Here is a 14,831-nt window from a genome sequence, read left to right on the forward strand (position 1 = left end):
GACTCAGAGGAGCCTTATACACCAACTAAAACTAGTTAGTCTATTAGCTGCAAGTCTTCCTCATCTTCTGCCTGACTCCAGACACACAGCTAACTCCCTCTTGCTGCTCAGAGAAGCCCGGCTCCTTCTTACACAGGATCCTAGAATCTGCAATTTCTGCACACACATCACTATTTCTTCTTGCATGAGGTGCAAAGTTCACACTAATTGATTACTCACTTGAAATCTGGCCACAAAAGTTGTATTAGAGCCAACCCTTTTCTCTTAGCACATTCCTAGTAATCCTGAAAACATCACTAAAAGGGATGTGATAAAATGCACTGAAGTTCTTAGATCCACTCAAGAGTTTTTTCCAAGTCAGCATGAGGGGAAAGAAAAATGTTTACCATCCCTATGGCTTTACTGCTTTAAAAAATTGTTTAAGTAAACTAATGCTGGCAATCCACTCCATCAGGTAGTTTTTTCTCCTATGACATTCCTAATTTAATGATGGAGAAAAATTAAGTGAGAAGTTACTTTTTTGCCTACAGTCACATGGAAGAAAGAAGGAAATTAGCATTTCCTTTGTTTCAATTCCTGTGCTCAGTTTCCAGCTAGATTACACCAACCCTCTAAAAGTTGGAAACTTTAGGAATAATAATATCTGTTCTTTCAATTTAACCTCTTCAGCAAGGAGAGCTGCAGCCAAGGAAACCACTGAGCTCAGCTCTGATCAACTTCAAGGATGCAGCAGGGAACAGAAATATGCAACAAAAAGGAGAGGCCAGGAAAATGTTTCATATAAGGGGAGCTTGAAATGGCATGGACTGTTTATCTGAGAAAGGAGACATAACAGGGAACATGGCAGAAGTATACAAGATAACAAATGGCATGGAAGTGATCTTGTAGGTCAGTGGCAGTCTTGTGGAAAGATAAGAACAGGAGGACATTCAATGAGACTGGGAGGAAACTTGTACCCCTCATAAAAGACACTCCACCCCCTCCCCCAACACTTTACAGCACTGAACTTCACTCAGAAGAATTCAAGAATTAAGAAAAATGTTTCCATTATCCATTAGATAAACCATCCCAGTCAAGTGTCTGCCTAACCTGGTTTCAAAAGTTTCCAAGCACAGAGAATCCACTTCTCCAAGTAGCCTGTTCCAATGCCTGGCCACACTCATAATCAGAAAGTTCCTCCTAATCTCCAGCCTAAAAGTTTCCCTTGCAGTAGTGTGAGGCCATTGCTCCCAGTCCTGTCCTCTACAGTCACAGAGAAAAGCCTATCTTCATCCTCTCTATAATCACCCTTCTACATGTTCCTATGGAATACACTCCTCCATCCCAATGTCCCATGAAACGAATGGTTACTGCATGGACACAGTCAGAAAAGGGTTAAGAATGTCCTTCCAAAATGGATCTAAAAAGTCTGCTGCTCTTGCATTCTGTTACCACATGCAAGCAGGGACGGAGCCAAACCCATGCTTCAGATAAGCACAGTACAGGCGGGGAATTCCTGACAGCTTGCTCTTTCCAGGGATGACTGAGTCTTCCAGCTCCACACTGAATCATCACCTCCCTATCACCCCCAGCCCATCAAGGCCTGGCATACCAAACATCCAGTCCTGACATTCTCAAGTGCCAGAGAAAACCAACAGCTGCCCACAAGTTCCCTCTTAACTTTACACCTCTCCCACTGAACATCTTAAAAAAATTTTGAAAAAGATAAAAGCTCAATTGGAAGGTTCTACTGCAGAAACTACAGAAGGAGAGAAAAATGTCAAGGTCTGTGTGTATTCAACAAATAAAAAGTAGAATTATATAAAAGCAACAGCTAATAAAAAAGATTGTTCTGTGCTGTGTTTTCCATCTTTCCAACCATTATAGGAATAAAATTATCCACGGAGAAGATCGAAAACCTCTCTCAAAACTAATACAATTAAGCTTTATTACACTGTTTCAAGTACATTTCTCTCCTCTCCCATCCCAGCCCCCTCCATCTCCCATTCCAATCTAAACTAACGGTTGGAGGCATTCTTCTATTTTATTACCAGCAAAACGCTAGTGTTTAAGGGTCAGAAACTATCTAGTATTTTCAGCAAGGAAACAAAACCAGTCCTTATTATCTGCTCGCTATTGTAAGAGGAAAAGCTAGAAAAGGAAAATCTACAGATTGAATAGAGTGGAGGATTTGCCATCCCATTGAAGAATCAAGCACCTGCAGCCACCTTGCTTTTAAAGGGTTTGCCCTACATAGCGCATACAGCTCAGAAAAAGGAACCATGGAATATAAAAGGAGCTTAAGGGAAGGATAGGACCAGATGGACACAACTTTGCTCCAGCCCACCCATACATAAAGGACAGACATACATACAAATACTCCCAGCAGTTGCCGCTTCAGGAAACCAAAGCTGGAAAGAACACTATAATAGAGGCACAGCATGAAACCAAGAAATTGCAAAAATTCCCTTTGCATATGAACATATGGACAACTGTGATAATTAAAACGATGGCTGGTGAATTGTCAGAAATTTCGCTGCACAATCTCCATTATCCAGAAACGGAATTTAAACCTGAATGAAACACCAAGTGGTAGCTTTAATAGTCATCTTTTTTAATTAATTATATGGATAAGAGCATTACACAAATGTACAAAAGTGAAAGTGCTGACAGGCACATTTCACCATTAAGGGCATTAAGACAGTAAGTATTTCACGTAGTGATCGCGCACTAGCAGAGGGTGGGAAAAGGAACCTGGGAAGTACCAAGACGTTCCTGCTGCTTATGCCACCTAGAATTTTCCAGTGTTCAATCTTCGCCCTCATGCCACACATTGTTTTTAAAGGCGACTGATACACAAATTCCACCAGCTCTTTAAGATCCACCTTTTCCAGCACTTTGCAGTCTGTCTTCAGTAGACCATACCTCCAGAAATCAAATGGGTTAAGCTCTCTGTCATGAGGTCTAATTGCTTCCAATTGGGGAAGATTAATCTTTACATTTATTACAAAAATAAAAGGCCACTGCTAACATGGTTTTATTTTGCCAGGAAGTGAAAGATGCATCCATTCATAAGGAACAGCAGGGCAGCTCTTCTTTTTTATTACATCAATTTTTAAAAACTCATCACAGTAAACAATTAAACAGAGAAGCAAACTCCACGTTTAGGGGAGAGATTCAAATCCCTAAACGAATTTTCAAAGGTCATTTCAGGCTTAAAAGATGCTTGACAGTGTCTCTTTAAAATCATGCTCATTTCAAAGGCTTATCCAGCAAGCAGCAGGCAATGCACTGCAACAATACAGGTTGAGCTGTTGGCCTCCCCAGAGAAAAATTAGTAATACAACCTTAATTCATATTTATAGCAAGATTTGAGATTATCTGTAATTTTGGGGGCCACAGATTTCTAAAGAATTTTAAAAATAAATAAATAAATAAATAAATAAATAAATAAAGGAACTTCCCTTTCAACTAGAACCTGTGGCGAAAAAAAATAAATAAAATAAAGCCTGAATTATTATAAACTATGTGGTTAAAAAGATTCTTCCAATTAAAAAACAATTATCTTTTAAATGCGAGTTGCTTAAATGGTTCAGGTTGTGGAGATTTTTGATTTAACTGCATAAGGGAGGTTTGGGGGATAAATAATGGGGACTGACAGTTCCAGGTTTCAGCACAATGCTTCTCGTTTCTCTTCTCTGCTGATCCACTCAGATCTACGTCTGATCCTATTAGCATTCAGCTGCCACAAATGAAAGACATCACAGATTTACCTTCCTCTCGATGCGGGCCAACTGCTCCTTATAGAAGGTCTCTTGACGCTTCAGCTCCACCTCTTTGCTCTGCAGCTCCTGGGCCTAGGAGGAAAAGGAAATAGCACCGTCAACAGAAAAGAAAGGTGAGGGGCAACAGTTTGGGGTAGAGGAGGGGGAAGCAGGAGGAACTTGGAGACCCTGCTTCACGTGCTGGTAGAAGGGGTTGGAAGGGGAGGGGGGTGGGATCTGTACTGAAACCAGTCAGAACTGCCACTTTATACACATTTATTCCCAATGCTACCCTCAAAGCTCGAAGCCTTGAGCAACCATCACATTTCTTTCTCTACCCACTTACATATTTTCTTCAGGTCCAAGTTTCAAGTGTGCACTCTTTTCTGAACCCCAAGGCTGAAGCTCTGATAAAATTCAATCTGTAAGATCTAAGGGGAAACCTTAGGTATGCAGCTGTAGTATACTGGTCTCACACATTGCCCATGTATTTGTTTGTATATACTTAATGTTTTGAGTGTCATGGCAGCCCCCTAGTTTTATCCCAAAACTAATGTTTACTCTCCCTATACATTTCCTGAGCATACGTGTCCTCAGTCCTCTCAATTCATTTGTCTTGGGCCTTGCTTTCAATGGAAGCAAGTGTTATTTTTCACTACCTAAGCATGAGGCCTGTGTGTGCAACACTTCCAAACAGCAAGCCTGATAGCCCAGCACATGCTTAAATAATAACCTGGGCATCACCCACACAAGCTGGGATAGGAAAGATAACTGTTTGCGTTCTTACAAGAACACAGGTGCCCTATTTAGAAAACAGAGCTCTTTACAGATGGCCACAGTTCAACACATTCACACACTTGTGTTGACATGGCATTGAGATAAGGTCATGGATAGCACTGAACTGGTATGTTATATTAGCAGCTTGAAATAAAAAGAAGCAACAGTAAGATTTCAGTGAAAGAAGGTGGGGGAAGAATGGCATTTGGGACTCCAAAAACCTTCATGACTCCCTAACTTATTACTAGGCAAAAGACCTTTCAAAGGCTGGATTCACATGAGTGCTAACAGTGCTAATCCATACACAGATCCTACCAGCACTACTCCTAACTTTTAATGATAGCCGCTGCAAACACAGAAGGATGCTGGTCCAAGATGATTAAGCAGCTAAGAGAGGAACATCGCTGTGGGCTCAGACCTGTCATTTTACAGCCAACAGCCATTGCTAATAAGAAAAATTACATCTGAAAGCAAGTTCCTGCGCATTTCCTTCCCTCTGCTCCCCTGGTGATGGATATACAGTGGAATAATGGGGCTGCGAGGGTGGAGAGCTTCAAAGTTAGGGATGAAGGAGGGACACTGGATGAGGGTGTTGTTAAAGCAGAAGGAGGGCTCTTCATTACATGCACAGTCTTTAGAAAGACAGCAAGTTCTTTACAACAATAACTAGCTATGAACAAATTTGGTCCCTGTACTTGCCTTCTCTGCCCTCCAGGGCCAGATTAAGGCATAAGAACCTAAAACCCCAGCCCCTGGAGTCAAGGGATTAAAAACCAACTCCCAGATTTTACCATAAGCATTTGAAAAACGATTTTAAGACAAGGTAGACAAAGCCTTGGCTAGGATGATATAATTGGGGTGGTCCTGCTTTGAGCAGGGGGTTGGGCTAGATGACATCCTGAGGTCCTGCCCAATCCTAATTTTCTACAAGTCTATGATTCCAAGATGGATAGGTAACCGGCTCAATAGCCACAAGCAAAGGGTGATTATTAACGGGTGCATGTCAGAAAGGCAGCAGGTTTCAAATAGAGACCCAAAGGGGTCTGTCCTGGGCCAAGTGCTGTTCATTGTGTTTATTAACATTTTGCATGCTAGCATAGAAAAGCTTCTTGAGCAAGTTTGCAGATGACATGAAACTGGGGCAGATTGGAAACACATTGGAGTATGCAAGTGCAATTCAGAAAGATCTCAACAGATTGAAAAGATAGGCTAGAGCTAACAGGGTGAAGGTCAATACAGACAAATGCAATGGGCTACACCTCAGAAGGAAAAATCAAAAACCAATATGAAATGGGTGACACCTGGCTGGATAGCAGCACTATGGAAAAGGACTTAGGAGTCTTGGTAGACTACAGACTCAATATGAGCCTGCAACATGATGCAGCCCCACAAAAAGCAAATGCAGCTGGGATGCATCAATAGAAGCATTAGGTGCAAGACACAGGAAGTGATAGCATCTCTACTCAGCACTGGTTAGGCCTCGTGTGGAATAGCACATGCAGTTCTGGGCTCCACTTTTTAAAATGGACATGGAGAAGTTAGAGAAGGTCTTAAAGCAGGCAAAGATGATAAAAGGCTTGGAAAGCAAGTCGAATGAGGAGACGCTGAAAGAGCTAGGCATGTTCAGTTTGCAGAAAAGGCACTTAAGAGGGGACATGATAGCAGTCTTCAAATGCTTGAAGGGCTGCCATAAAGAGGAGAGAAAGCACCTTCTCTCTCTTGCTGCAGAGAAAAGGCCATAGACCAATGGTCTGAAGTTGCAGCAAAGTTAAGTTTGGATTGGATAACCGGAAAAAAAACTTCCTCACCGTTAGCATAGTGAGGCAGTGGAACAGGCTGCCTAGAGAAGTTGTGAACTCTCCATCACTGGAGGTGTTCAAAAAGAGGTTGGACAGCCACTGGTCAGGGTTGATCTAGACTGGGGGTGGGTAAAATTCAGCTCACAGGCTGGAGCTAGCCTGCCAATCGAATGCATCAGGCCTGTGACTTGGCGGCCACAAAGTCATAGGAACTGGTCCATAGGAAGCTGGCACTTACGGCTGCTGCACTCTGCCAGGCAGGTCCTGGCCCCATGCACAGCTTACACCAGCTCATGCCCTATGTGCCAGAAGCAGCACAAGATGGACACTGGCATCAGCTGTGGACACTGCCTACAGGTTTCCACCAGGGACTAGAGCAACTGCCTGGGACGTGCTGATGCAGCAGCATCATCTGAGGACCCAGGAGGATGCCCCAATCCCCAGCGGGAACCAGCCACCTAAGTCCACAGCTGATCCCAGCACCCATCTAGCACTGCTTCTGGCACACAGGCCGCGAGCTGGTGTAAGCTGCAGGGCCAGGCTGGAGGTGCAAGACACTTGTGGAGGAGGCAGGACAGGGAACGGAAGGGGAGACAGAAAGGCAGCCCTGTCCATGAGGAGCTGCAGTGGCTGGTGCTGGGCACCAGGCAAAACCTGGACCTGGCAGCAGGTATGCTTGCCACTTCCAGGGCCCTTCTGGCTGTGGCTGCCTGAAGCTCAGACTGGGGCTGCCATGTGGCTCATTCCTGCTGCTGCTACTGCCATTCTGCAGCAGCAGGGTGGGGTCATAGGGCAGCCCCAGTTTGGGCTCTGGGCAGCCACAGCCAGAAGGGCCCTGCAAGTGGCGAGTGTGCCCACTGCCAGGTGCAGCTTTTTGCCGGCACCCAGCACCAGCTGCTGCCACTCATCATGGGCAGGGATGCCTCTGTCTTCCCCTTCCTCACCTTCCCCCCCACAAACTGTCCTGCAGCTCCAGCACAGCCCTGCAGCTTACACCACCTCCCAGCCCATGCACTGGAAACAGTGCTGGGCAGGCACCAGCATCAGCTTCCCCCTGGAAATAGGGGTATCTGCTCCAGCCCCTCCTTGGGGTAAAAGGACAGCTAGAGGCTGAAGCTGCCACCTGCCCCCATATAGGAAGGTTTGGGGAGCTGTTGGGGGAGGGGAGGCAGGAAAGTGCTGACAGGTCCAAGGAGGTGATATTTCCCTTTATGCAGCATTAGCTAGGCCGCAGTTAGAGTGCTGCGCCCCGTTTTGGGCGCTACACTTCAAGAGGGATGTGGACAACCTCAAGAGGGCTCAGAGGAGGGCCACTCGTATGGTTAGGGGCCTGTAGGCAAAACAGAGATTGAAGGCCCTGAGCCTCCACAAGAGAAGGCTGAGAGGTGATCTTGTGGCTGCCTACAAATTAATCAGGGGGGACAGCAAGGAATAGGAGATGCACAGCACCCCTAGGAGTAACGAGGAACAATGGCCACAAACTGATGGAGAGCAGATTTAAGTTAGACATCAGGAAGAGCTTCTTTACAACAAGGACTGCCAGAATCTGGAATAGTCTTCCAAGGGAGGCGGTGCTGTCCCCTTCCTTGGGGGTGTTTAAGAGGAGGCTAGACATGCACCTGGCTGGGGTCATCTGACCCCAGCGCTCTTTCCTGCCCAGGGCAGGAGTTTGGACTCAATGTTCAGCTAAGGTCCCTTCCAACCCAAACATCTATGAATCTATATTTTACTATGGGTATTTCCCATTCTTTGCTGGTTGCTCCTCTCCCCCACACACACTTGCTGCTACATGTCAAGAAGTTTTTAAGCCTTCTTCAGAGGCACTGGGTGTTGGCTGAGGACTTCAACTGGGGTGTGCCAATGCTCCTGCTGGGACCAGAGCCAGAAGTTCTTGGCTACAGGATCTTGCCCCTCAGCTCAGGGTCAGGCTGATCACCACATTTAGAGTCAGGAAGGAATTTTACCCAACAGTCAGATTGATAAAGGACTGCAGGGGTTTTTACCTTCCTCTGTAGCAGGGGGTATGGCCCCTACCTGGGATCTCTCAAGCTTACATTGACATTTCACAGAAGCAGGATGTTGGCTTCCATGGTTCCCTGCTTTACCTGTAACAGGTTAGGGTATTATGACTATGTTGTATCTGGGTTGATGATTACCTTAAGTAGAGTTTAGATTATGGACTGTATAGGGTGGCTTGGATAGGGATTATCCTGCTTCACACAGGGGGTTGGACTAGGCCTCTAGAGATCCCTTCCAGCTCTACTTCCTTCTGAATTTATGAGTCCACCATTTTCCAACATTAGGTATACACAGGGCATGTTTTCACAGCAGCACTCCATAACCTGGATGAAGACATGACTACTAACCATGAAACCTGTGCCTAGCAGGGGACTTGAAGCTTGGTCTCTGAACTCCCAGACCAGCACCCTAATTCACAGACCTTTCTTCCTCCCAATACGTCTAACTTCTCTGATGATGCTCCTCAACATCACCATCACCTCGCCAGGGAAAGTTCTCCTTGTAACTCAGACAATGCTTTCATTTTAAAAGATCTGCTGAGGCTCCAGTCCATTGAGGAGTTCTGAGAAGCATCCTGTTCTGTGACACAACAGCTTGAAAGTTGTTTTCTATTTTCCTCTACCCCCAGCTGTTATTAGTAGGAACTTTAATCTGATGTTTGAAGTACAAAGGATTCTGTCAGAGCATGTGTCATTTGAAATATTCCCTGTACCAAACTGGGTTAGGCAACCAGGGACATTTTTGCATGAATCCAGGATATTATGAATTTTCTAGTCCTGCTACTTATTCCCCTACACAGAAGTCAGAAGCCTGTAATGTCCCAGATGGAGCTGACTGCTATGGAGATTATAATAATTTCACAGAGGATTGAGACTGCAGGTGGCAAACAAAGCATCAGAGACACTCCTCACGTAAAGGTCTTTATAACTGAAGAATGCATGGCAAGAATAAAGAAACATATAACACGCCAATTTGAACATTCTGTTTGGGAAAACTGCCAACCCATTTCACATTCATGTTTAAGGGCCTTCATTGGACTTGGGCACATTGTACAAGGGAGACCAACATCCAGACAAGATGGACTATAAAGCCAGAGGGCAGAACACTAAGAAAAGAGTGAGTCTGGTTGTTGAAGGAAACCTAAAACACCAAGTGAGCAACAGAGAAGGGAAACTAACCAGAAGTGGAGTGTAAGAGAATGAATATTGGGGTTAGAAAACTGAGAGGATAGAACAAGTGGGAAGACTGCCTCCCTTGCACACATGCAAGAAATCCACTTCCCTCCTCTGCAAAGGAATGCAACAAGACTGTATTGAAAGCCAGTTCTGGCCTCACAAAATGGGACAGTGACAACACAGCATCAACACATCACCATAGCATTGTTCAGCAGAGAACCTGGGGCATTCAGGGTAAAAAATAGACCCAATTTCTACAAACTGTTGAAGAACCAGGAGCTGGCAGAGACTGAAAAAAAATCATTCTCTGTGTGTATGCAAGTAAGTAGGGACAACCTGAGGGATCCCGTAACTCTTGGTTGTTCCCTGCTGCCCAAACATCTTCTAAGTTGATGAAATCACCTTGCCAGACAAGGAGATTCGGGTACCTCATTAAAAACTTGGGTCAGCCATAAGAAGCTGCTGCGGAGCAATGTGGTCTTCCTTCCATGCTTCTTGTCCCTTAAGGCAGGCATAAGGAATGAGCTATAAAAGGGGACTTGCATGGTTTCCAAACCAATTGTTACCAATCCTTAGGACAGTGATTCTCAACCAGGGTGGTGGCAAGGGGTGTCACAAGATCCTTTCAAGGGTCATATGGGGCATCATGCACATCCAATGATGTCAATATTGCAAACACCTACATATGATTCACAAGATTCAGAAGTTTAAAATAAAAATCCATATGCTTTAAAACATTCTGACCTCTTGTGGGCCGAGATCTTTGCAGCAGAATTGCTCCATTATTTTGTGTAGTCAAAAAATGAGCGGAAGCTAACAGCTATCATTTTCCAGAGGGTGCTTTGAGTCTAACAAGGTTAAAAACTGCTGCCTTAGGGATTAGGCACAAAACATATGATACGCACAAATCAGAACCCTCTGTGATTTTGGCTGCCATAAGACAGACAGGCCTTCATGGCACTTCAGAAGCCTTCAATGAAAAACATGCACTCTATATGCAAAACAATGTACTTCCTTGAACTTACCCTACAGAGCCACACATGACATTAGTAAAGACCTTGCAATCAGTCTTCCATTGCTAGGCTTATGGCAGGTACCATGCCAGCTGTTTGAATGTATGTAGTACTGTTGATTTCACACAAAATACTTGTATGGCATTTTTATGTTCTTTACTCAAGCCCTGCCCCCACCCCCCAAAAAAACCAAGAAAACAAAACCCTCTCTCTTTTAACCTTGCTCACTACACACCTGGAGACATGGACATGTAACCCAGATAAAAGATCTGCAAGAAGAGGGGGTTTGCTGGCTCAGGCAGACTAAGGTAGTGTATTGGCATCTAGCAACAAGACAAACAATAGTGTTGCATGCAGCTGACAGCTATAGCCAGGCTGTTCCAACTGGCAAAACCACCAAGAATCCTAAATGTTGGGAAGAGGGCGAGGAGCAGAATCCATCTTTGCAAACTGGAGTTCCTCCCATAGGCAACTGACAGCATTTGGCAACAGATATTCTGAAATGCATGTCTTCTCCAAAAATCAGACTCATCAGCCACAGATAGACTATATACTCCTACAGTGTTTTATGGGACCACTGCTGGAAAAGACAGCGCTCCCTCCCCTCCCCCAAAGAGAATACTTTAAGTTCTCTTTAAAAATACCTTGCTTCTATACTCAATTTTTTTGACTTGGGGATGGTGCAGGGTTGGGAGTACTTCCACAAAAGAAATTCAGTTGATAGGTCTCATCTGGACACCTTGGCCCAACAACTGCAGATGGTTATGCAGCATGCCCTCAATTCAGTTATGGTATGGGGAAGAACCGGGTCAAGGACTGGAACAAAAGGCCTGCAACCCATCAGGACCACAGCGCGCTGGAAAATGGTGTGGTCTAGAACGAAAGTAGCTGGAGCACTGCTGAGAGAGACTTACAGGCAATGAGTTTCAAGCAAGTCTCAGACTAACTCAGCCAACAACTCAGTGGTGGTTGGTACAGTTCTCAAATCACTATTTGAGGCACTTGAGGTCTGCAAAGTCATCCTACTGTTCTTTGATCCCTGGTTCATATCATGGCATTACAGCTCCATCTCAAGCCCTATTATATAGCCACTTCTACTGAAGTCAACAGAATTGACTTTAAATGACCTTTAACCATGAGTGCAAACTCCAGTGAAGCTCTGCTGGCCTTGCTATGTCAGCTGTGGGTGTGAGAAAGTCACACCCCATAGCTAATACAGTCATGACTGTAAAAGCCCCAGTGTAGAGGCATTTCCACTAGCAGAATAGCGTTTTTGCTATTTGGAAAAGATGGTTTAACTCTAGCAGTAGGGAGGAAATCTTCTTTTGTTGGTAGAGCTGCATCTACACAAGCGAAGCAGCTCTCTGGCACCATAGTTAAAGAGGCCCATAAAGCAGATTCAGCCTCAGGGCCTTACTGAGCAACACTTGAGTAAGCTTTGTTTCCTTCCTGTTTCTGCTACCCCCTCAGTCTCTTACACACACTCCCCTATCAAGTTTGGTTTCAGCAGCTGTAAGCTACACAAAAGGAACCACTGAAAATCTTTATGGAGGAAATAATATGCAATTTTCTAGCTGAACACCTTTTAAAATGTAATGACAGAAAATAAAATCCTGCATCTGTGCTCGGCAATAACAATCTGTATGCGCACGGTAACAACATGACACTTGGAATAAGCAAGATCCAGACAAAAAGAGCGCTTACCCAGGCGTCCAAATCCGCAGGCTTGGAATAAAGAGAGTGTGAGAGAGAAGGGGAAGGAAAGAGGAAAAAAGAAAATCAGTGATTTATGGAGGCTGCCTGCTGCTGCACAACATAGCTTTTAATATGACAAGTTCAGCAAATTTCCTTTAAAATGACAAGCATTTTAACAGTACGGCTACGTGCCTGTGTGTGTGCCCGTGTGCATGTGTGTGTCCGTGTCACACACTGTTGCAATGTCCACATACAGAGCCAATGCTGGACAGAGACATTCAAAGCATCTGGGTTCATGGCATTATGCAAAAACACTGCACAATGCTGGAGACAGCACCATCAGCAACAGAACATAAGGAATGCAGTTAAGACCGGGGTACCTTACGGTGCCAAATATTCATCCAGCTGCTCAGAGATGAGGAGCCATATCCTGTACAAGGTCATTTTTACCTACCCTAAGGTGGTATGGCTGCAATAGGGACTTCTTCACTGAAAGCTTCTTGATTGATCAGCTCTCCACCCAAGTCCCCTTTCACAACCAGGCCAATACACCTACAGTGTGGGCCTGAACTTGCTACCAGATCTAAGCTGCCTTCCCTCCCTCTTTTTCTCAGGAAGCTGATTTAACGGCTCCCAGGTAAGAAATGCACAGAGCATGGGAGCTCCAGTATCTCCTCTTAAACAATAACCTGACACCAGCAGAGTGTGTAAGTCAAAAATAATAAATACAGTAGCAAGCACAAGATGATAAACGTCTCTCGCCCATAAACACCTCAGTCTGAAGCCAGGGTGTTTATGAGGCAGCCAAAGCACTCATTCATTGTGGAGGGCTGCTGTGCCCCCCCTTCTTCTCGAGGCTATGTTCAAATAGGCAGCCCATTCTTTAAGTGGGACCTTTGGACAGGCTGCCCTTTTAGTTATTTATTTTAATCACAATTATTTATTTGAGGGGGGCTGGCAAAGTGGGGCGAATGTTCTCATTGATTGTAGTTCAGTGCCAGAGGGAGCAGAAGGCAGAGTGCAAGGGGTTTATGGGAGCTGCAATCATTTGAACGGCATGGAGCAGTTACCTGAGCTTACTGAAGGATGATATGCAATTAGCTGTGTATGTTGTCTGTCCCCACCCCTTGCAACAGCCAAGAGGGGTGGAATTGAAGACAGACAGACAGGAAGGAATATATATAGTACAAATCGCTGAAGCCAATTCCCTCCTTTCTGCATCACCATCAAGCCAACACCCACCAACAACTGAGTTTGACAGAAGTCTGGTTTGAATAAACTCTCTCTTTCCTCGTATCTGCAGATGAGATTTTGTGCTGGGGTTTTTTGTTTTTGTGTTGTTGTTTTTTTAAATAGTCGAAGACTCTAGAGATCATCTCATCTCATTGAATGGATAGAAAGGAGTGAGTGTAGGGCTGTTAGTAGCACATTTAATTGGAGATGCCACATACAGGTAGCTTTTTGCAGGATCTACATCAGTCATTCACAGGGCACTTGCATCATTACCTGCTATGCTCCTAGCACGTGTTTTGTCTCACAAACATCTACACACAAACAGATATTGACTCTCTCCCTTTTGGACAGTCTCTGCAGAAATGCAAAGTAATGAGAATGAATTTACCTCCCACCCTCTAAACAGCTTCTCCGCACCAAGTTTGAGACAATTTTCCACTGCTCTTCCCTATGCCAAACCTGCTCTGTAGCTACAGTGTTTTGTTTCCAAAGGTTTATATCTGCCACCTTTTGTAAAGTGAAAAATCACTAAGAGTCACCAAATGGAAAAAAGTTTTATGAACAGATTTAAAATATAAAACTTAGATTCCTCCTTTAACTGTACAGGGTGCAAAAGTTCGCTACTGAAACAGGCACCACAGCAATATCAATATCACCTTATACTGGGTAGCCACATGGAAAAGAACAGCGCCCATTTGGATTTTCGCTTTATTCAGGAACTAGGCAAATAAAGGCATGCACGTCCAGAAAGTTCAGGTGAGCCAGAGATGGCATGCCAGGCTAGGAGCAGTGTCTCAAGTATCTTGCAAAAGTTTCTTGGTCCACTGTACTGTTCACTTGTATTAAATTTTTGGCATTTCATTTTCCCCACACCAGTACACAGTCACACATACATGCATTAACAGAAGTTTTCACACCTATCTAGACTATGACAGATAATGCTCAGTTTAAGTTTTGCTATCTGTCTGGCACCATGCTACAATACGGCAGGCACTCAAGAAGTGGGATAGGTTGGTGCCTGTGCACTGTACCAATCTGGATGGAATCAACAGTTGCCCAGGGAAACTCCAGATGTTATTTTTAAGGAAGGTCATACATCCAACTCCAAGGGCAGCCAAGGTCGCAACAAGAACCTTGACCTTTGGGCTAGACATTTCCTACTTAGGGAGTCAGCAGGAAAAGGGATATAATAGTTACAGGGCATTGCCAGTGTCAAAAGAGGGTGATGTCCTTGTCTATTTATGTTGGAAGCTCTTTGAACAGAGACTATTTGCATGTGACTAGTACAACTAGAGCACCCCTTTCAGCTGGATCCTCTCTGAAATACCTTGGCATGGAAAATAGATCACTAGAAGCTATGTGGACACTTAAAAGTTA

At 44.5% G+C, this 14,831-nt stretch overlaps 1 protein-coding gene across 4 annotated transcripts in view; it reads right to left on the reverse strand.

Moving 5' to 3' along the window:
* Nucleotides 1–14,831, reverse strand: part of CHCHD6 (coiled-coil-helix-coiled-coil-helix domain containing 6) — a 172,035-nt gene that overhangs the window by 102,837 nt on the left and 54,367 nt on the right. For 2 of the 4 annotated variants that reach the window (XM_019504932.1, XM_019504930.1), the window contains exons 5-6: nucleotides 12,231–12,251; nucleotides 3,753–3,836 (exon numbers count right to left, since the gene is read on the reverse strand). In XM_019504932.1, the coding sequence (XP_019360477.1) occupies nucleotides 3,753–3,836; nucleotides 12,231–12,251 (105 nt within the window). The remainder of the gene's footprint in view (nucleotides 1–3,752; nucleotides 3,837–12,230; nucleotides 12,252–14,831) is intronic. The other 2 variants (XM_019504931.1, XM_019504933.1) reach the window with 1 other exon arrangement.

The sequence above is a fragment of the Gavialis gangeticus genome, unplaced genomic scaffold (assembly GCF_001723915.1).
Source record: "Gavialis gangeticus isolate Ggan-Ray unplaced genomic scaffold, GavGan_comp1, whole genome shotgun sequence".
Lineage (NCBI taxonomy): Eukaryota > Metazoa > Chordata > Crocodylia > Gavialidae > Gavialis > Gavialis gangeticus.